General features: G+C 57.5%; 1 protein-coding gene across 4 annotated transcripts in view; it reads left to right on the top strand.

Moving 5' to 3' along the window:
* The window catches only part of ADCY7 (adenylate cyclase 7), a 51928-nt gene that overhangs the window by 16500 nt on the left and 15895 nt on the right, over window positions 1-19533 (top strand). For all 4 annotated transcript variants that reach the window (XR_009214202.1, XM_032157310.2, XM_058440964.1 and 1 more), the window contains exons 2-10: window positions 4467-4905; window positions 7008-7211; window positions 8285-8446; window positions 9223-9372; window positions 9901-10049; window positions 11165-11276; window positions 15425-15552; window positions 17198-17356; window positions 17565-17697. Coding sequence is in view for 3 of the 4 variants with exons in the window: in XM_032157310.2 (XP_032013201.1) it covers window positions 4735-4905; window positions 7008-7211; window positions 8285-8446; window positions 9223-9372; window positions 9901-10049; window positions 11165-11276; window positions 15425-15552; window positions 17198-17356; window positions 17565-17697 (1368 nt within the window). In the remaining variant the exon portion in view is untranslated. The remainder of the gene's footprint in view (window positions 1-4466; window positions 4906-7007; window positions 7212-8284; window positions 8447-9222; window positions 9373-9900; window positions 10050-11164; window positions 11277-15424; window positions 15553-17197; window positions 17357-17564; window positions 17698-19533) is intronic.

Raw genomic sequence — 19533 nt, forward strand, 5'->3', positions numbered from 1 at the left:
GCTTGAGAGGGACTTTGCTGATTGGCCACACCAGGGTCATGGGGCCCCTGAACCAGGGTACTGAGGGTTGGGAGAGGGGACATTGCACAGCAGAAGCATGAAGCACCCTCCTCCCATCTGGACACCTTCCCCACAGGGGAGTCCCCTCCTCTTTATAATGGGGCTGCTCACCCTGCTCTACCACTGGGGTGGTCATGAGGTGAGAATAAGTAAGGGACCCCCTGGGACTGCAGACTCCTCAGGAAGAGGGGACTTGATACCTCTGCTCTTGGTGGCTTTGGAGTTCAGACAGGACTCGTGCAGTGTCGGTGAGGGAGTGACAGGGAGGCAGGGCTTGGCTTGAGCTAAGGGAGGACTCAGGGCCAGAAAAACTGCCCAGTGATGGAGGAGACTGCCCTGAGAGGTGGTGAGCCCCCCGTCATGGAGGTGTGCAAGCTAACAGCAGGGTCATTTGTTAGCAAGCAGGTGTGCAAGCTAACAGCAGGGTCATTCAATCCAGGGGGCCCTGGATTGGATGTGTCTCAGACATGGCAGAAGGATTCCTTTATCCAGGGCCCTGTGGGGAGGCCCTCCCTGTTGCCAAGTGAGTCGAGGGCTGGTGGAAGAACTGGTGATTGGACAGGAGGCCTTGAAGACTTCCCAGGCAGGGGGTGCCTCTGGGTCTGGCTTTGGCAGGGTGGCTCCTAGGGAGGAGCTGACCTGGGGACATGCCACTGGTGGTGGGTTCCTGGGCCCCCTCTGGAGATGTGCTCAGTGAGTTCATTCCCCCCAGGCCTCACGGTGCCTGGCTTGTTCCAGGAGCTGGCCAAGGTCCTTGGATGGGCCGAAGTCCTTGTGCCCATGCTGTCCACTGTCCACCTGCCCCTGCCTGCTGTTGCCCAGAAAGTGGCCTAATGAGTTCCTTGACAGGCATGTTTACCAGGCCTGTGTTCCCACGGGCCCTCGGGACCCTCTCAGCTGGTTCCCCCCTTTCCTCTTGGTGGCCCAGCCTGGCTTTGTGTGCCTGGAGTGGGTGTGTCCACACACTCTCACACTTGCACTTTCATGCGTGTGTCTGGCCGCCTCAGCTCTGGTCTGGGGGCTTTGCGGAGATGGAGCAGCTGTGGGGAGTGGCCTCAGCCCTCTGGTGTTTGGAGCTTCTCAGCCTGGCTGTCCTGGTGCACTGGTGTTTGGCAGCAGGCCAGGGGGCAGGCGGGGTTGCTGTTTATGTGCTGCGGCATCTGGCTCTGTCCCCCGGGATGTCAGTGGGGAAGCCTGGGCTGAGGAGCCCTGGTTTGGGAGCTGGCAGACCCGGGTTTGCATCCCAGCCCATCTGTCCACCAGCTCCAGCAGTGTGATCTTAGGCAACCACTCTGCCTCTCTGGGCTCAGTTCTGCATCTGTGAAACAGTGGTGCCACCTCGGCCTTTGCCGGTTGTGAAGATGAGAGTGAATGTGTGTGCAGGTGCCGGGGGTGACAGGAACTGCTGCTGTTATTACTGCAGAGGGCTATTTGGGGGGGGGGGGGGGGTGCTGAATTGAATGCGTCTCAGGCAGGGACCTTATCTTGTTTGGCAACCCCCACAGCACAGGGTTGGATGTATATGGTTAGCACACAGGAAATGCCTCTTGTGGAATACAGACTGATTAGTTTAGATTTAGAGGTTGTAAACTAGTGGGCTGCAATCGTTGAAAAATTTGAAATCAGCTGCCAACATTTAAAAATCATCATTTCACGTAGAAATCAGATTTGTAGCCTGTCTGAGCACTTTGGGCACTTTGACAGCTCTCGGCCACATCCCTGAAGGGTTGCCCCTCGTTGAACAGGTGCCAAGGCCTGTAGGCACCTGCCCAGGCACTGAAGGAGACAGGGCCCCCCAGCAAATGACCCCTTCCTCCTCCCCCAAATATGTGGTTTTACCATTTTGTTCCTGGTGTGTGGTGATGGAATAGGAGCTTCCAGAGGAAATAGAGCCTGAGGTGGCTCCTGGAATTGAGCTGGCCCCAGGGATCTCATAGTAGCAGGTGCTGGTTGGGGGGCTTCCCTTAGACTTGGGGACCCTGGATATCCTGCTTTTTGCCTTTGAGGGCTGGAGGCTCGCCTGGCCACCTTCCCTCTGCTGGACCAGCTGTCCTTTGAAGCTTCCACTGGTGGCTGGCCATTTGTGCCCTGTGACTGCCCTGAGCCGTCCCGTGTCTCACAGCTTCCCTGCCCTCTGCCTCTGGCCCTGTCCTGGTTCCAATCTGAGACAGGCCTGGAGGACACTGGGGGCCTGGACTCTTGGTCCAGGGTTGCCCCCTTCACGCAAGGTTCCTGCTGGGAATATGGCAGCTGTCCCCAAGTCCCCATTGCTGTGTGAGGGATTGCACAGTTTTGGTAATTTTCCTTCCTTTGGAGACTGATGGGGATCCCTGGGGAGAGAGAGCCCAGACTAGCACACAGGAGATGTAAGGGCTAGCAGGCGTAGGTGTGATTCACAAGCCTTTTTGGAATCAATGAATATGCTAAGGAATGAATGGTGCTGGGGAAAGAAGGAACCCATATGGGCTGAGCATGGCAAGCGTGGGGTCAGCTCACAGTGTTGTCACAAAGGGGCCACCGTGTCCCTCTCTGAGACTGAGCTTCCTTTTCTGTGAAGCAAGGCTTGCAGACATCTGAAATTTGTGTCAGTGGGCTATTTAAAAAAATAAACAAGACTTTTGCTGGGTACAGTGGCTCATGCCTGAAATCTTAACACTTCGGAGGCTGAGGAGGGTAGATTGCTTGAGCCTAGGAGTTCAAGACTAGCCTGGGCAACATGGTGAAACCCCATCTCTACAAAAAATACATGACCCACTGCAGCCTAAGCCTCCCCAGGCTCAGGTAATTCTCCCACTTCAGCCTTCTGCGTAGCTGAGGTCCCAGTTACGCAGGAGGCTGAGGTGGGAGGATTGCCTGAGCCCCGGGAGGTTGAGGCTGCAGCGGGCTATGATCATACCATTTCACTCCAGCCTGGGTGACAGAGTTAGACCCCATCTCAAAAAAAAAAAAAAAAAAAAAAAAAAAACGGAAAGAAAATGCAGTTTTATATGGCGCTTACTGTAACACAGATGCAGGGGGCTACCCTGGCTGAAGCGGGCATGGGGGCCTGAGCCTATGCCCCCCCACCTTCCCTTCCCATTGGGGGCCTGATGCATGTCCCCAAATCTCAGGGCTCCTAGGATCACAGCTTGGAACCCTCTGTGCCTGGAGGCATGAGACTCACTGGAAAATAAAGTGAATGTGGTGTTTGCACCAGGACCATGGGGACAGAGCAGAGCCTGGAAACAGACACCATCTGTGTGATCACCTGACTTATGACAGAGGTGGCTCCACTGAAATTCAGAGAGAGGATGGCTGGTTCACTGAACACTGCTGGGATAATTCAATATCCATGTGGAAAAAAGAAGTGAACCTTGATCGCTACCTCACACCATACCCGGAGTGAATCGAAATGGATCCAGAGACCTTTGTCTGAAAGCAAAACAGTGAAACATGCAGAGCAGAGCTGGCCTGTAGAAGCTTCTGTGATGATAGACATGCTCTGTTTATCTATGCTGTCCAGTACAGCAGCCGCCAGCTGCATGTGGCCATTGAGTATTTGATTTTTTTTTTTTTTTTTTTTTTTGAGATGGAGTCTCACTCTGTTGCCTAGGCTGGATGCAATGGCACGATCTCAGCTCACTGCAACCTTTGCCTCCCGGGTTCAAGCCATTCTCCTGCCTCAGCTTCCCAAGTAGCTGGGATTACAGGCACATGCCACCATGTCTGGCTAATTTTTGTATTTTTAGTGGAGAGGGGGTTTTACCATGTGGGCCAGGCTGGTCTCGAACTCCTGACCTCAGGTGATCCGCCTGCCTCGGCCTCTCAAAGTGCTGGGATTACAGGCATGAGCCACCGTGCCTGGCTGGCTGTTGAGTATTTGAAATGTGGCTAGTGTGACTGAGGGACTGAATTTCTAATTTTATTTTAAATTAATTTAAATTTAATTTAAAATAGTGGCTGGGCATGGTGGCTCATGCCTGTAATCCCAGCACTTTGGGAGGCTGAGGCAGGAGGATTGCTTGAGCCCATGAGTTCAAAACCACCCTGGGCAGTAGGGGGAGACCCCATCTGTACAAAAGAAAATTTAAAAATTAGCTGCACACCTGTAGTCCCAGCTACTTAGGAGGCTGAGGTGGGAGAATCACTTGAGCCCAGGAGTTTGAGGCTGCAGTGAGCTATGATCGTGCCACTGCACTCCAGCCTGGGCAACAGAGTGAGACCCCGTCTTGAAAAAAAAAAGCAGCCACATGTGGCTAGTGGCTACTATCTTGTTCTAGAAGACACAGGGGACTAGCTTTACGACAACAGGACATAAAAGTTAGGTTAGGGTTAAGATGGATAAATCAGACTCGGTGCTGTGAGGCCTGGGCCCCTCCCCTGACTTGGCCCATTAGGTCAAGTTCCTGTCTGCTTCATCTCCGCAGAGCTGAGGAACTGCGTGTGGAGTCAGCCCAGTCTGGATGCGCAGAAGGATGCTGGCAGCACAGTGAGTGAGGCCTGGTGCCAGAGCTGTGCGGACCCTTTGTTGGCCATGGAGCAGCAGGCTCAGAGGCCCTCTCCCCAGCCCTGCTTGCCTGCCTTGGAGAGGACAGAGGTCTAGGCCCACGGGTGACGGTGTTGGCCGACAGATGCCCTCCAGGCCCTGGGGCCTCCTTAACGGCCCCTTAACGACACGTGTGCCAAGGGTGGAGGATGCCAGCCAAGGGGCGCTACTTCCTCAACGAGGGCGAGGAGGGCCCTGACCAAGATGCGCTCTACGAGAAGTACCAGCTCACCAGCCAGCATGGGCCGCTGCTGCTCACGCTCCTGCTGGTGGCCGCCACTGCCTGTGTGGCCCTCATCATCATCGCCTTCAGTCAGGGGGTGAGTGAGGGCAGACCCTGGGCTTCACGTCTCAGCCCCAACCTTGGCCAAGCTGCTATCTTCTCTTAGCCTCAGTTTCGTCTTCTGTAAAATGCTACGCTTTTTTGTTTGTTTGTTTTGTTTTTGTTTTTGTTTTGAGACAGAGTCTCACTCTGTCACCCAGGCTGGAGTGCAGTGGCATGATCTCGGCTCACTGCAACCTCCGTCTCCTGGGCTCAAGCAATTCTGCCTCAGCCTCTCGAGTAGCTAAGACAACATTTGTGTGCCACCATGCCCAGCTAATTTTTGTATTTTTAGTAGAAACGGGCTTTCACCATGTTGACCAGGCTGGTCTCGAACTCCCGACCTCAGGTGATCCACCTGTCTCGGTCCCCCAAAGTGCTGGGATTATAGATGTGAGCCACCGTGCCCGGCCAATGCTATGTCTTTTACAGCACATTTAGATGGGTAGAAGACAAGTTTCTAATTAAAAAAAATTTTTTTTGAGACTGGGCCTTGCTGTGTTGCCCAGGTTGGCCTTGAACTCCTGGGTTCAAGTAATCATCCTGGCTCATCCTCCTGAGTAGCTGGGATTACAAGCATGCACGACCATGCCCAGCCTCTCTAACTTTAATTCAATTTCGAAGTCTGGAGTGGTTTTAGATATTACATTAACTTGTCCAGATAAACTACTCTCATTTTTCTCCATGATGAAATTTGATTCTACTGAAGACCTGGGTCAGGGATGGCCTGCGTATCACTGCCCTCACTTCCCGTACCCATGCAGACATCGTTAATCAATCCCTACACTCCACACTGAGCATGTCTACATTCTCAGAATCCTCCTTTTGTTTTTTTGTTTGTTCGTTTGTTTGTTTGTTTTTGTAGAGACATGGCCTCGCTATGTTGCCCAGGCTGGTCTTGAACTCCTGGCCTCAAGCGATCCTCCTGTCTTGGCCTCCGAAAGTGTTGGGATTACAGGTGTGAACCACTGTACTCAGCCTCAGAATCCTTTTTAACACAGCTCTCCAGGCTGGCACCACTCATGTCATTTCTGGCCCAGGCACTTGCCTTGGTACAGCCACTAGCTGTGTTCAGCTACTGAGCATTTAAAAAGTGGGTAATCTGACTGAGGAACTGCATTTTTCAAAAAAAGAGTTTCACTCTTTTTGCCCAGGCTGGAGTGCAATGGCACCATCTTGGCTCACTGCAGCCTCCACCTCCTGGGTTCAAGTGATTCTCCTGCCTCAGCCTCCTGCGTAGCTGGGATTACAGGCCCATGCCACCATGCCTGGCTAATTTTCGTATTTTTAGTAAAGACGGGGTTTCACCATGTTGGCCAGGCTGGTCTCGAATTCCTGACCTCAGCTGATCCACCTGCCTCGGCCTTCCAAAGTGCTGGGATTATAGGCATGAACCACCATGCCTGGCCCATTTTCTTTTTAGTGAATGTAAATTTGATTAGCCGAGTTCTAGAAGAACACTCGGAAACTCCAGGGTGTTTATGTGAGTGAAGTGGCCAGGACCTAGCAGCTGCCAGGCAGCCTGGATCCATGTGGCTACCAACCACAGGACGCTTGCTACTGTGTGCCAGCCCCCAGATCAGGCCTCTGCCCCCACGGACCTCCCGGATGCCGTGCCCATCCCGTCCCACCTCTGTGCTGTTGCCCCAGCTCCTCCTCTGTGGGATGACTTTTCCTGGTATCCCTCACCAGCTTCTGCTCACTCACTGAGGGCCAGGCGCAGTGTCCTCTTTGGGTGGCTTTCCAAGGCTCTGCCTGTGAATGAGTTCTGCCCTGTGCTTGTGGTATCACCTGCGGCTGTGCACAGAGCACCGTGGGAACCCAGAGAGGAAGAGGCAGATGGAGAGTGATGGCATCATGGGCGGGGCTGTGGGTGATGCTCTGGTTCCTGAGGTGACGGGAATGGGGTGGTTGAGGCAGCCTTGGCAGAGGTGACAAAGAAAGGCCAGAAGGTAAGTGGGAACCAGGCGTGGGAGGGCGCATCCACACCCTTCATGTGGAGGAAGCTATAAGTGAGGCAGCTGGCCCGGCAGGCTTTCTGGAGGTGGTGGCTCTGCACTGGGGAAAGCCGAGGCATTTCTGTCTGTTTGCTCCACCCAGGACCCCTCCAGACACCAGGCCATTCTGGGCATGGCGTTCCTGGCGCTGGCGGTGTTTGCGGCCCTCTCTGTGCTGATGTACGTCGAGTGTCTCCTGCGGCGCTGGCTCAGGGCCTTGGCGCTGCTCACCTGGGCCTGCTTGGTGGCGCTGGGCTACGTGCTGGTGTTCGACGCATGGACAAAGGCGGCCTGTGCGTGGGAGCAGGTAACAGGAACTCTGGACTCCCTGCCGGCTGCGCCCTCAGCAGCTCCCATCCCCGTGGTTGGTGGGCATGCCACAGGCCCTTCCTGCTACACGCTTGGCTGTGTGTCTAGGATGGCCCCAGGCTGGTTTTGTCCCTGTGAGTTCTCTGCATTGACAGGGCTGAGGTGGGGAGAGCATCCACTTGGATGCTGCAGCACTTTCGGGTGGCTCCAGTTTGGTTGGAGATGACAGAACTTCAGCTCAAAGAGGCAAAAAGGCACAAACTGGTTCCTGTATCAGGAAAGGCCAAGGGGTCAATGCTGGGCTCCAGTGGGATAACTGGAACTGGGGCCTCTGGACAGCTTCGGCCCCGGGCACGCCGTCCGCAGATGGGGGCAGAGAAGTTCACAGTGGCTCCAGGCTGCCCACCCCAGCTGAGAGAGAGGGCCCTTTCTCAACCAGCAAACCCTGCAGGCTTGAGCCACAATGGCCTGGCTGTGGTCATGGGCCCAGTCCTGGATGGTCACTGTCACCAAGCGGTAGCACACTCTGGCCAGTGGGCCTGGGTCCTATGACAGCTCCTGTGGCTGGGGTGGGGTGGGGTGAGGCCCAAGGAAACCATGTGGACTGAAGGGGAGGGAGAGGGCAGCACTCCCAGAGGGGTGGATGCAGGACCAGCCGGTGGGGATGGTGGGCAGCTCTGGGGGTGGAGCGAGGGCGGGTGGGGCCGCATTGCTGGAGGCAGCTGGTGAGAGGGTGCCTCAGCCTCCCGGTAATCATTCCTGCCGAGCAAGAGCCACATGGCAGGGGCACCAGGTGGGGGCTCCCTGGATCACGTTGGGGCATGGAGCCTCCCACCTAGGGTGGCCACAGGCAGTGGATCAGCACAAGAAACCATAAACCTTGTGGCCGGGCCCACCCTAGAAACACATTCTGGCTTTTCTTGTTCCCTTGTATGTCTGCCCACGCAGGGGGTGGCGAGGGAGCCAACCTAAGGACACGCACTGGGTGGGCTGGTGTGGTGCAGGGTTCCGGGGGCTGTAGGTCCTGGGGCAGCATCTCGGGGCACCGGGCTCACCAGGCTGCATCCACAGGTGCCCTTCTTCCTGTTCATCATCTTCGTGGTGTACACACTGCTGCCCTTCAGCATGCAGGGCGCTGTCGCCGTTGGGGCCGTCTCCACTGCCTCCCACCTCCTGGTGCTCGGTGCTTTGATGGGAGGCTTCACGACACCCAGTGTCCGGGTGGGGCTGCAGGTGAGGGACGGGCTAAGGCCTCTGGGGGAGGTTTTGTGGTCTGGGTCTAAGGGCAGATGGGGGGCCCCCTCTGGGTGAGTCAGACCCAAAGGCCCCAGAGCCGTGTTTGCAGACAGCCCGCTCCAAGGCGGGGCCCTCTCCGAGTCTGCTCGGAAGCTGGGCTCCAGGCGTGGCCCTGCCCTCTGGCCTTTGCTTTGCTGGCCTAGGGCTCCCCTGTGGCTCAGCCCTCAGGGTTATGACCTCAGGCCTTGCCTCCCGGTTCAGGGACACTGTCGTGGGGTGAGTCCCGTTGCCAAAGTTTCCCCTCGCAGGCCCTGTCCTGATGGGGTTTGGGGGAGTATCCCAGGATGCTGCCTTGTGTCTTTGTGTTGAATGAGTGAATCTTCTGTTCATAATTATTGGGGGTTTAGAGATATGTTTTCCTCCTGACCAGGCCTGGTGTCCTCTCTGGGCAGAGGCTGGCCCTCTGCACAGCCAGCTGGGCGCTGTGCCCTCTGGGACTGCCCTTAGCACACATGCCCCTCGGGCCCTGGGCTCTGTGAGGTGGTCTCTTCTGCCTCCCTGGGTGTCCTGGTCTTGCAGTCCTAGTGACTCACTAGGAGACTAGCTCCGGTCTGGGCCTCAGTTTCCCTGTCTGCCCCAGGAAGAGTGCTATTCTCAGTGGGTTGAAGGTCAGGGAATGGGAAGAGGTGCCATCACTAGTCCGCCTAAGGGTCTGGTGCCCCGGGAGGCATGGGCCAGGCCACATACTGAGCCCCACCCCGGTCTACCCGCAGCTGCTGGCCAACGCAGTCATCTTCCTGTGTGGGAACCTGACAGGCGCCTTCCACAAGCACCAAATGCAGGATGCATCCCGGGACCTCTTCACCTACACTGTGAAGTGCATCCAGATCCGCCGGAAGCTGCGCATCGAGAAGCGCCAGCAGGTGGGACCCGGCCCCCACTCCTCACCCTGTATACCCCTCTCCTCTTCCTCTTTCTGTTGGACATGAGACACTCATGCTGCCATGTGCATGAGGTGCATGGCCAGACACCCATGCAGGTCTCACCTCGGTGAGTCCTGGGCTCCAGCAGGGTAACCATAGCCTGCTGACCTTTGACTCTGCCTTCCTCTGTGTGGTTTCAGTCCTGGGCCTGCCGTCCCCAGGTAGCGGCAGAGAAGGCCGTAGCGGCTCCAGGCTGCTCACCCATCAGCTTAGCCTCCCCAGCTGAAAGAGCCCTTTCTCAGTCAGGCTGAGTCCCGGGGGCTGCTGGGTACATGGGAGGTAGATGCCCAGTTGGGTTGGTGGAGGACAAGAGCAGAGATGGGGACATTGTGGGCAGGGCAGGCAGGCAGGGAGGGTGGGGGCCAGGGAGGCCAGGTCTGGGCCCTGATGCTACCCTGCCTGTCCCCCGCCGGTCCCTCCGCTGGTCACTTTGCCGGTCCCTCTGCTGGTCTGCCCACCCGCTCCCAGGAGAACCTGCTGCTGTCCGTGCTTCCGGCCCACATCTCCATGGGCATGAAGCTGGCCATCATCGAACGGCTCAAGGAGCATGGCGACCGCCGCTGCATGCCCGACAACAACTTCCATAGCCTCTACGTCAAGAGGCACCAGAACGTCAGGTGGGCGGTGAGACGTATGATGAGCATATCCTGGGGACTGGGTCCACCGTTCCGCCGGCCCCCAGGCAGCCTCCCCGCCCTACCTGGAGGCTCAGACCCCTGCCCATATAGGGATTGGGAGAGGGCGCCATGGTTCCAGGCCCTTCCTGGGCCTCAGAACCACCACTTGTGGGCAGGATCAGATCAGGACTCTTAAATTAGAGAATTTAGATTGGTATTGAAAGATCTAGCACCCCCCAAAACTGTAAAACTGTGTGAGCAAACAGCTTTTGTGAAGGAAGGGGTCCTTTCAGATGCTTCTCAAGGGAGCACAGGACCCCCAGAATGAGGTAAAGCCCCCTGGCCTTGGTGCCCAAGAGTGCCCCGGTTCTGACACCTGTCTTTGGCTGGTTTGCAGGGAACCACAAAGTTTTACTTGAATGCACTGACCTGAGTTTGTCAAGTGTAGATGTGGGTGCTGGGTGCCGTTGACTGTAGATGTGGGTCCCGGGAAACCCCCTGGGTCCTCTGCCTGCAGTGCCAGCATTACATCCAAGGCTGCCTTTTCTCTGGGCTGTGGATGGTCCATGAGCTTACGGACTTTGGAGCAGGGAGTCCTGGTGCAGATGCCAGCTCTTGGCTTCCCAGCAAGTCTCAATGTCCTGGAGCCTCAGTTTGTGCATCTGTAGAACGGGAGTTCTGCAAGGGCTGTGTGAGGACTCAATGCCTGTAAAGCGCTGGGCGTGGAGGTTGGCTTGAGGGAACATGGAGCCGCCTCTCACCAGGGAGTTCTGAAGTCTGTGCTGTGGTGAACATTGGATGGGAAAGGGGAAGGCTCCGGGCTGCCTGCAGGAGTGCCCTTCGGCTGTCTGCAGTGATAGGGCCTGGGGTGGGCCCGAGGGCTCCTGCAGGCTCTGAACTTTGCTCCCTTCTGCTTTAATGTGAAGCCCCTGGAACTTTAATCTGTCTCTATGGCTGGGCGCAACTCTCCCATCCCTGTGGAGGCTGAGGAAGGACAGGGGTGAATGGGCTTAGGCCTGGCAGGCTCCTGGGGCTCCAGACAGTCCTCTGTGCTCCTGCTGCTGCTGTCCAGGAGCCTGGCTCTGACACTCCCTCCCACCCCGCCCCATCCCCAGCATCCTCTATGCGGACATTGTGGGCTTCACGCAGCTGGCCAGCGACTGTTCCCCCAAGGAGTTGGTGGTGGTGCTGAATGAGCTCTTTGGCAAGTTCGACCAGATCGCCAAGGTGAGCCTGCCGGCCTGCACTGGGCAAAGCCAGGCCCCTCCCCTGCCTATTACATCCCCAGGGGTGTCCCGTGTCCAGCGCCCTGCTGGAATTGGGATGGGGAGGTGCGGCTGAATTTTAGCATCCAGCCAGCAAACACAAGCACCCCATGGTAAAGGTGGGGGTGAGTGGTGGCCATGGCAGCCAGGATCCTGTGCCCCCAGAGTGAGAGGCCAGTGGGGAGACTGACAGTGCACACTGGGCAATATACTGGGGCTCTGGGGCTCAGATGGGGGCCCAGGAGGAGGAGATGGCTCCATCCTCACTGGCAAGGCCAGCAGCCTCCACTCACCTGGTAGCTCAGGAGGACTGTGGAATGCCCAGCCTCACCCAGAAGCTGCTTTTCACAAGATCTGAGGTGAAGCATGTGCACATTAAACTTTTATGTGTTGTTTGTTTGTTTTTGTGAGATGGAGTCTCACTCTGTCGTGAAGGCTGGAGTGTAGTGGTGCCATCACTGCTCACTGCAGACTTGACCTCCCAGGCTCAAGTGATTCTCATGCCTCAGCCTCCTGAGTAGCTAGGACTACAAGCATATGCCACCAGGCCTGGCTAATTTTTTGTATTTTTTTTTTGTAGCAATGGGCTTTTGCCATGTAGGCCAGGCTGGTCTCGAACTCCTGACCTCAAGTGATCATCCCCTCTTGGCCTCCCAAGTGCTGGGATTACAGCCGTGAGCCACCACTCCTGGCCCACCTTTAAGTTTGAGATACTTAAAAAAATATCTGAGGAGGAAAGGGAACAGTGTTCTTAGCAGGGGGAACAGCATAGACAAAGCCTGGAGTAGAAAGAAAGCCTCGTGTGTCCATGGGGTGAACATGCTCAGTGTGCGTGGAACAAGGTGTGAGGGGGACAAGGGCACAGGGTCTGACATGCAAGGACATGAGGGCCGAGGCGAGGACCAGGCTGCTGAGGAGCTCGACAGGTGCCAGGCAGGGAGGGGGTCAGGCAAGCAACATTTCCATTAATGGACCAAATGGTCCTGAGAGCAGGTGAGTGCCAGGCCCTGAGCCTGGGTGGGGCCTTGGGCCTACATGGTATGTGCTTTGAAGAGAAGTGTGGGGGCCAGGAAGCCTGGGGAGCACCTAGCCCAGCCTCAGGTGATCAGAGCAGACTTCCTGGAAGTGGTGGCCATTAAATAGAGACTGAAGTGTAAGATTTAAGGTGGTGGCTCCCTATCCTGGCTGTACATGCGAATCACATGGAAAGCTTAAATAAAACATCAGTGCCCATGTCCACACCCATCAGAGTTTTGTTTTGTTTTTGAGACAGAGTCTTGCTCTGTCACCTAGGGTGAAGTGCAATGGCATAATCACGGCTCACTGCAGCCTCAACCTCCCTGGGCTCAGGTGTCCTCCCACTTCAGCCTCCCGAGTAGCTGTGACTACAGGTGTGCACCACAACCCCAGGCTAATTGTTTTGTATTTTGTGGAGATGGGGTGTTGCTACGTTGTACAGGCTAGTCTTGAATTCCTACACTGAAGTGATCCACCCACCTCAGCCTCCCAAAGTGCTAGGATTACAGGCATGCACCATCATGCCCTGCCCCATCAGAATTTTTTTTTTTTTTTTTTTTTTTGAGATGGAGTCTTGCTCTGTCGCCCAGGCTGGAGTGCAGTGGCGTGATCTTGGCTCACTGCAAGCTTCGCCTCCCGGGCTCACACCATTCTCCTGCCTCACCCTCCAGAGTAGCTGGGACTACAGGTGCCTGCCACTACGCCTGGCTAATTTTTTGTATTTTTAGTAGAGACAGGGTTTCACCGTGTTAGCCAGGATGGTCTCGATCTCCTGACCTTGTGATCTGCCCGCCTCGACCTCTCAAAGTGCTGGGATTACAGGCGTGAGCCACTGCACCCGGCCAGAATTTTTAAGAGCCCTGCAGGTGTCTCTGTGGGCCGAGAATCAATGGTCTAGAACTTGATGGGAGGCAAGTTATGACTTGACACCGGGAAGAATTTTTCATGATCAGAGCTGCTCAATCCCAGGAGGGACTGGAAGTGGGCTCCCTGTTGCAGGGGGTAACCAAGCTTCTACAGGATTGCACTGGTCAGGGATGCTCTGGAAAACTATCCCATCCTGGGGATTGTGGACTGAGTGACTCAGAGGGCCTGTCTAGCCTGGAACCTTCCTTCAGGATTTGCATGGCTTCTGAACCAGCAGCTAGGAGCCCCAGAAGTTGGGCCTCACGTGAGGCAGGGGCCCTGGGCTCGGGCCACAGCTGGCCCTTTCCTTGCCATAAAGCCCACATAGAGGGTCCCTTGCCTCTTGGACACTGTCTTCCCTTTCCAGCAGGCCCAGGAGGCGTGGCCCTATTGCACAGATGGGGAAAGGGAGGCCATGGCAGGTGCCAGCTTCCCAGTCAGAGCATCTAATCTCTGGGCAGAGTTGGGCAGGGCTGGTCCCAGCCTTTTCTCCTATCAACAATCAGATTCCAGAAGTGTAAGCTCTTTCCAACAGCCAGGGCCTCCTCTCTCAGAGGCATACAAATCACACCTCGGCGCCAGACCCAGCTCCCCAACTCCAAGTGTCAGAGACACAGGGGACTGTCAGCCAGTGGAGCAGCCTGGGGAATGTGGCCTCTCCTACATCCCTGAGAGCCGGGCCGGGCCCACGGGCAGTCCTGTGCCTGGTCCGAGAGGAGATCAGCGTAGCTGGAGCCTAGGATCCAGGTCTGCCAAGGTTGCCTGCTTTCTAGGAAAGCCACTGTCCTCTTGTCCCTGCGGTCACTCAGAACTCACTCAGCATGTGGCAGATGGGGCCCAGCAGGAAACATCTGGCACACGCTGAAACCGAGTAATTGGCGGAGGGCGCAGGCCAGGGATGGTTCCCAGGCTGGGCAGGTGCAGGGGACCTGGAGGCAGGGCTGGTGCTGTGTCTGGGGCCTGGGTCCGTGATGGCTGATGGGCACAGAGTGGGGACGAGGACAGGATAGGCTCGAGTCCTGGAGACAGATGGTGTTCCAGGAGCAGGCCTAGCCCTCGTGAGCCTGCAGGACAGAGCCCTCTTAGCTCCCTCCCGACCAGAAGCCAGAGCACAGGGCCACCTGCTGGGGCATCCAGGCCAAGGGTCAGCTGAGTGGGGTAGAGGGTGGGGAGGGGAAAGCAGAGGCAGATGGCATTCCTTCTTCAGCTCCCCTAAAGCCCCACCCACAAGGCCTCGGTGCACGTGGCCACCCTTGCTGAGGGCTTAAGGAGGGTGTGGTGACGCAGCAGTGCCTCAGGTGAACCTCAGAGGGCTCTCAGGGGTCCCCTTCTCTCCCTGGGCCTTTTCCTATGAGTCCCCAGCCTTGCCCCTCTCCTACTCCACCCTCCCCATTCCCTCTTTCCTCTCTGCATTGATATCTTTCCTCCCCACCCCTAAGTCCTGTCAGCACAGCCACTGCTTGGGTGACCTTGAAACCTGCTGACCCCTTGGTGTGTACACCTGTGACCTCTGTCCTCACCCCCCACTCCTGCAGTCTCCTGGCTGCCTCGCTGTCTCTTCCCCAGCTTTGTGGCCCCAGGGCGCCTGTGAGTCCTTGAGCACTCTTCCTGCAGAGACTGGCATGGCCGGCTGTCTCGGTTCCTCGGGGTCTTAGCTCAAATGATTCTGATTCCAACTCTGAGAGGTCTTTGCTGGCCTCCTGGGAACATCGCCTCCCTCCTGTGCCTTGGTTTTCTCCTTAGCCCTCATCACAGCTGGGCGCACTGTTTTGTTTTTGTCTTTCTAGTTTAGTGCCCACCCCTCCTGCCTGCGTGCAAGCTCCGTGGCTGCAGAGATTTGCATCTATTTTGTTCACTGCTGTGTCCCCTTGCCTGGCCTGGGGCTGGGTACTCAGTAGGCACTCAAACATTACCTGGGCAAATGAAACCAAGGCAGACCCCTCCCCGAGGCCCTTAGGAACACTTGTGTTCACCTCTGGTGCTTGCCTGGGGGTTCCTCCTGGGGAGGCCCCCATGTCGCTAAGCCTTTTGCCAGGCCCAGAAGTAGCTCCTGGTGGCTGGACCCCAGGAGGCAAGCCCCCAGCCAGGAGAGAGCCGGGCGCACCCTGGAGGGTGGGGGGAGGCGGCTGTCATGAGAGGTCCCGGCCTTAGATGTTCCAGTGACCAGGCCCTTCACTCACCCGGCAGGCCAACGAGTGCATGCGAATCAAGATCCTCGGCGACTGCTACTACTGTGTTTCGGGCCTGCCCGTGTCGCTGCCCACCCACGCCCGGAACTGCGTGAAGATGGGGCTGGACATGTGCCAGGCCATCAAGTAGGTCCTGTCCTGTGGCGGACCCTCCTGGGCATGGTAGGGGATGTGTCATTCCCATGTCACAGATGGGGAAACTGAGGCTTGGGGGGTCAGGGGTGAAAGCAGCTTGCCTGGACCACCCAGCCTGCTGGAGGATTCAGACCTCATCTGCTTGCGTCCCTCCCTGTGGTGCTGCCTGTGACTCTGAGTCCCAGAAAGCATCTCCGAAGCTCAGAGCTGGGTGATGTGAGGTCAGGGTGGTGGGCCCCGCTCCCCTCAAAGATGGGGTCTTAGAGCAACAGCAGGAGGCTTCAGGGCAGGCAGCTGGGGGACCTTTCAGACCCAGGGGTCGACTCCAAGGCTGCATCTGCTTCCTGCTTCCCAGTGAAGATCCTGGAGTCAGGCTTGGTCCTGAGGCTGCGGGGAGACCCCCAGCTCCCCTCTAGGTCCCCTGTGGCTCTGAGCAGCTGGGGTCTGTGGGAGGAATTTGCCGAGAGGGCTGTATGGGGAGAGGGCCAGGCAGGTTCAGCCAGGCTGACCAGTGTGGGGCAGAGCAGGGCCTGGTGGGGCTGCCCATCCCGGGCATCAGTCCGTGTTCCAGCCTGTCCTTCTCCTGAAGTCCTGCCATAGGTGGCTGGTGTTGCCAGAAAGAAGTCTGGGCAGAGCTGGAGGAGCCTGGCCTGCACCATTGCCTGTGTGACCTCAGGCTGGCCCCTGCCCTGTAACAGGCGGAGGTTGTACAGGCCCTCGTGTGCCTCTGGTTCTGACCCTGGAAGGCTTGGTCAGTGCCCAGCCTTGTTGGTGGACACGTGGTGCCGCTTGTCATGGGGACTCAGGCTCTGTTCCTGTCTTGGGGGTCCCCTGTGCCCCAAGGAAGCTCTCCTGTGGGGCTCCACTTCTATGCTCAGTGGTGCCAACTCCCAGGGCCCCTACTTCCCAGGGATTGGGGGGGCATAGAAGGTGCCCATGGTCTGGGCCCCTGTGTTCCTTTTCTATGCTAGGTTTTGGGTGGTTCCTGGACCCCCTCTGTAGACGCCAGTAAACTTAATTTATTTGAGACGGAGTCTAGCTGTGTTGCCCAGAGCGCATCTCGGTTCACCACAACCTCTGCCTCCTGGGTTCAAGCGATTCTCCTGTCTCAGCCTCCCAAGTAGCTGGGACTACAGGCGTCTGCCACCATGCCCGGCTAATTTTTATATTTTTAGTAGAGTCAGGGTTTCACCATATTGGCTGGGCTGGTCTCAAACTCCTGACCTCAGGTGATCTGCCTGCCTTAGCCTCCCACAGTGCTGGGATTACAGGCATGAGCCACCACGCCCGGCACCCAGTAAACTTTTAAAACCCAGCCAGTGCTGCTGGGCAGGGAAAACACCCAGTGATGGTATTTTAGGTCCATCAACATGGGCTGCAGTGACTAGCTGGAATTCCTCCTCCTTCCTACCTAGCCCTTGAGGTCAGGTGTGGCCACACCTACTTGTATGCTCCCAGGGATGGGGCACTCAGCTCTTCCTGAAGAGGCAGCCCCATCAGGCTGAGAACATTCTCTCCCGTGGGCTGAGCGCCTGCCCTGTTCCCACATGCTGCCCTGTACCCACCCCACACCTGGGAGCTTCAGCCTGTCCCAGGGCTTAAGCAGGGCTGGGGTGACTGGACCACTCTGCCCCAGGCAGGTGCGGGAGGCCACGGGCGTGGACATCAACATGCGTGTGGGCATACACTCTGGGAATGTGCTGTGTGGGGTCATCGGGCTGCGCAAGTGGCAGTATGACGTGTGGTCCCACGACGTGTCCCTGGCCAACCGGATGGAGGCAGCCGGAGTACCCGGGTGAGGCTGGGCTGGGTAGCAGCAGGGACAGAGGCCTGGGGCTGGCTGTGGATGGAGGGTTCTGCGGTTGGGGGTGGGGGTCAGGCGTGGAGAGAGAGATGAATGTAGAAAAGCTGGCCTGAGGCCCGGGCCTGCCTGCTGTGCGTCCCTGGGTGGATGCCAGCCCTCTCTGGGCCCCAAGGCTCTGCCTGACTTAGGTCTCCCACAGCCGGGTGCACATCACGGAGGCGACGCTGAAGCACCTGGATGAGGCATACGAGGTGGAGGATGGGCACGGGCAGCAGCGGGACCCCTACCTCAAGGAGATGAACATCCGCACCTACCTGGTCATCGACCCCCGGGTACGAGGGCTCGGAGGCTGCAGCTGGGGGGACCCGGAGGGACTGGTGGGGCCCTGGGGAGCCTGGCCCACACCTTGGGGGAGACCCCCATGGAGGGAGAGGTGGGGAAGGGCCCTGCCTGGGCAGGAGTGAGCTCCCTGTTCCCAGGCACATTCTAGGCACCGAGTAGCCACTCCCTGGGCCTCCATTCTTTTCTATGTGATGGGAAAACAGCGCCTGCCTCACCAGAAGGAGCTAATCCGAGCGAGGCCCTTGCGGCACACCCGGCACATCACAGCATTCTATGTATTCTTGTCACTCTTGGTTTATTTTCCATGAGGTGGTTATTAATCTCTCAAATTTCCGAGAGACATACTTTCAAAACAAGCTTTGGATGAAACTCAGGAAAGCAGGGAGTGGCCTGGGAGCCACTGGGCAGGAGCCTCGGAGTGTCCTGGGTGCTGGCCGCAGGTCCCCTGGTAGCTCCAGGACCCCACGGTGGGGGAGGCAGTTGCACTGCCCTGGCCAGATGGGGCCTGCCTCGGCCTGGCTGCTGCCTGCCCCTGGCCTGCTTGAGGGAGTCCGGCACGTCTGGCCACTGCTCTGTGAATCATCCTTGAGGCTTGCTCAAGAATGTCAGCCCAGCCAGCAAGTGGCTCCTTTAACTCTAGTCCTGGCTGTGCCTTGGGGCTGGCCCGACTGCCAGACCCTGGGGGACCAAGGGCTGGCCTGTGAGCCTCCCTACACATCTCCTGGCCTCACTCTGCCCCCAGCACCCCCAGTGCTGCACCATCCATACTGAGCCAGCATCTGGGAAAACCCCTCCTGGTACCTGTGTCCCACTCCACCACCCTCCTAGAATAGGGCCCTGATCCTCGCCCCGTACCCCGGCCACGGCCCCGCCCCTCCAAGACCCCGCCCCTCCAAGCCCCTTCCCCTGCTCTCCTGTCCCCCTCACCCCACCCGGTCTCCTCCTGCCCTTCCACTACCAGGGTGGTGACACCCACAGGTCCCTGCACCCAAAACACTCATCCCTCCGTCCCTAATGCCCTTGCTTGTTTATCCATTTTCCTTGTCTGTTGTCAGCGTGAGTGCCATGCCGGGGGGCTCCTCCTCTCCAGGCTGCAGCCCCCCACCCCGTGCTGAGATGGGTGCCCAGCTCGAAATTGGTGCCCAGATAGCCCTTGAATGAGTGAAGCAGAGCTCCTCACCTAGGAGGCTCCAAAATCCACCCCTGCAGGCTGCCGGGTTGAGCAGGGAAAACTGCAGGCTGCCTGGGCCGACTTGAATTTCAGATAACCGTAAATCATGTTTCGCATAAGTGTTGCACGCAGTACTCAACTGGGCAGTTGTATTTATCTGGCAGCCCCACCTTCCCCCCACCGCACCCTACCCTACCCTGTTTTTTGTTTAACTTCATTCATTCACGCAGTTGAAAGTTCAAAAGATGTGAAGGGCGTGTTGTAGAAAGTCCTTGTCCCTAGCCGGCACATCTCAGAGGGGACCTGTGCAGTGAGTTTCTTGTATTCCCTCCACGGGGACTTTCACGGACACCGAGTGAACTGCGAGTCCCCCCACCCTTCTTGCTAAGGTGGCAGTGGCGGGCCCCGTGGTCGTGCACCCTGCATTTTTCCTACCTTGGGGACATCCCTCCTGTGTGCAGGGTGCTCGTCTGTAGCTCCTGTTTTTGACATTGAGGTGGATTTTCTGCACTGGCTTCTATGGGCTCTGCCTCACGCCATCGCTGCGTGGCCTGGCTGGGGCAAGGTGGGCTCCTGTGGACTGGATGGTGGCTGCAGCTGCCCCTGCGGGGCTCATACCAATGCCACACCCATTCCGAGTAGGCATGTGTTTGCT

Source organism: Hylobates moloch, unplaced genomic scaffold (assembly GCF_009828535.3).
Source record: "Hylobates moloch isolate HMO894 unplaced genomic scaffold, HMol_V3 SCAFFOLD_6, whole genome shotgun sequence".
NCBI lineage: Eukaryota > Metazoa > Chordata > Mammalia > Primates > Hylobatidae > Hylobates > Hylobates moloch.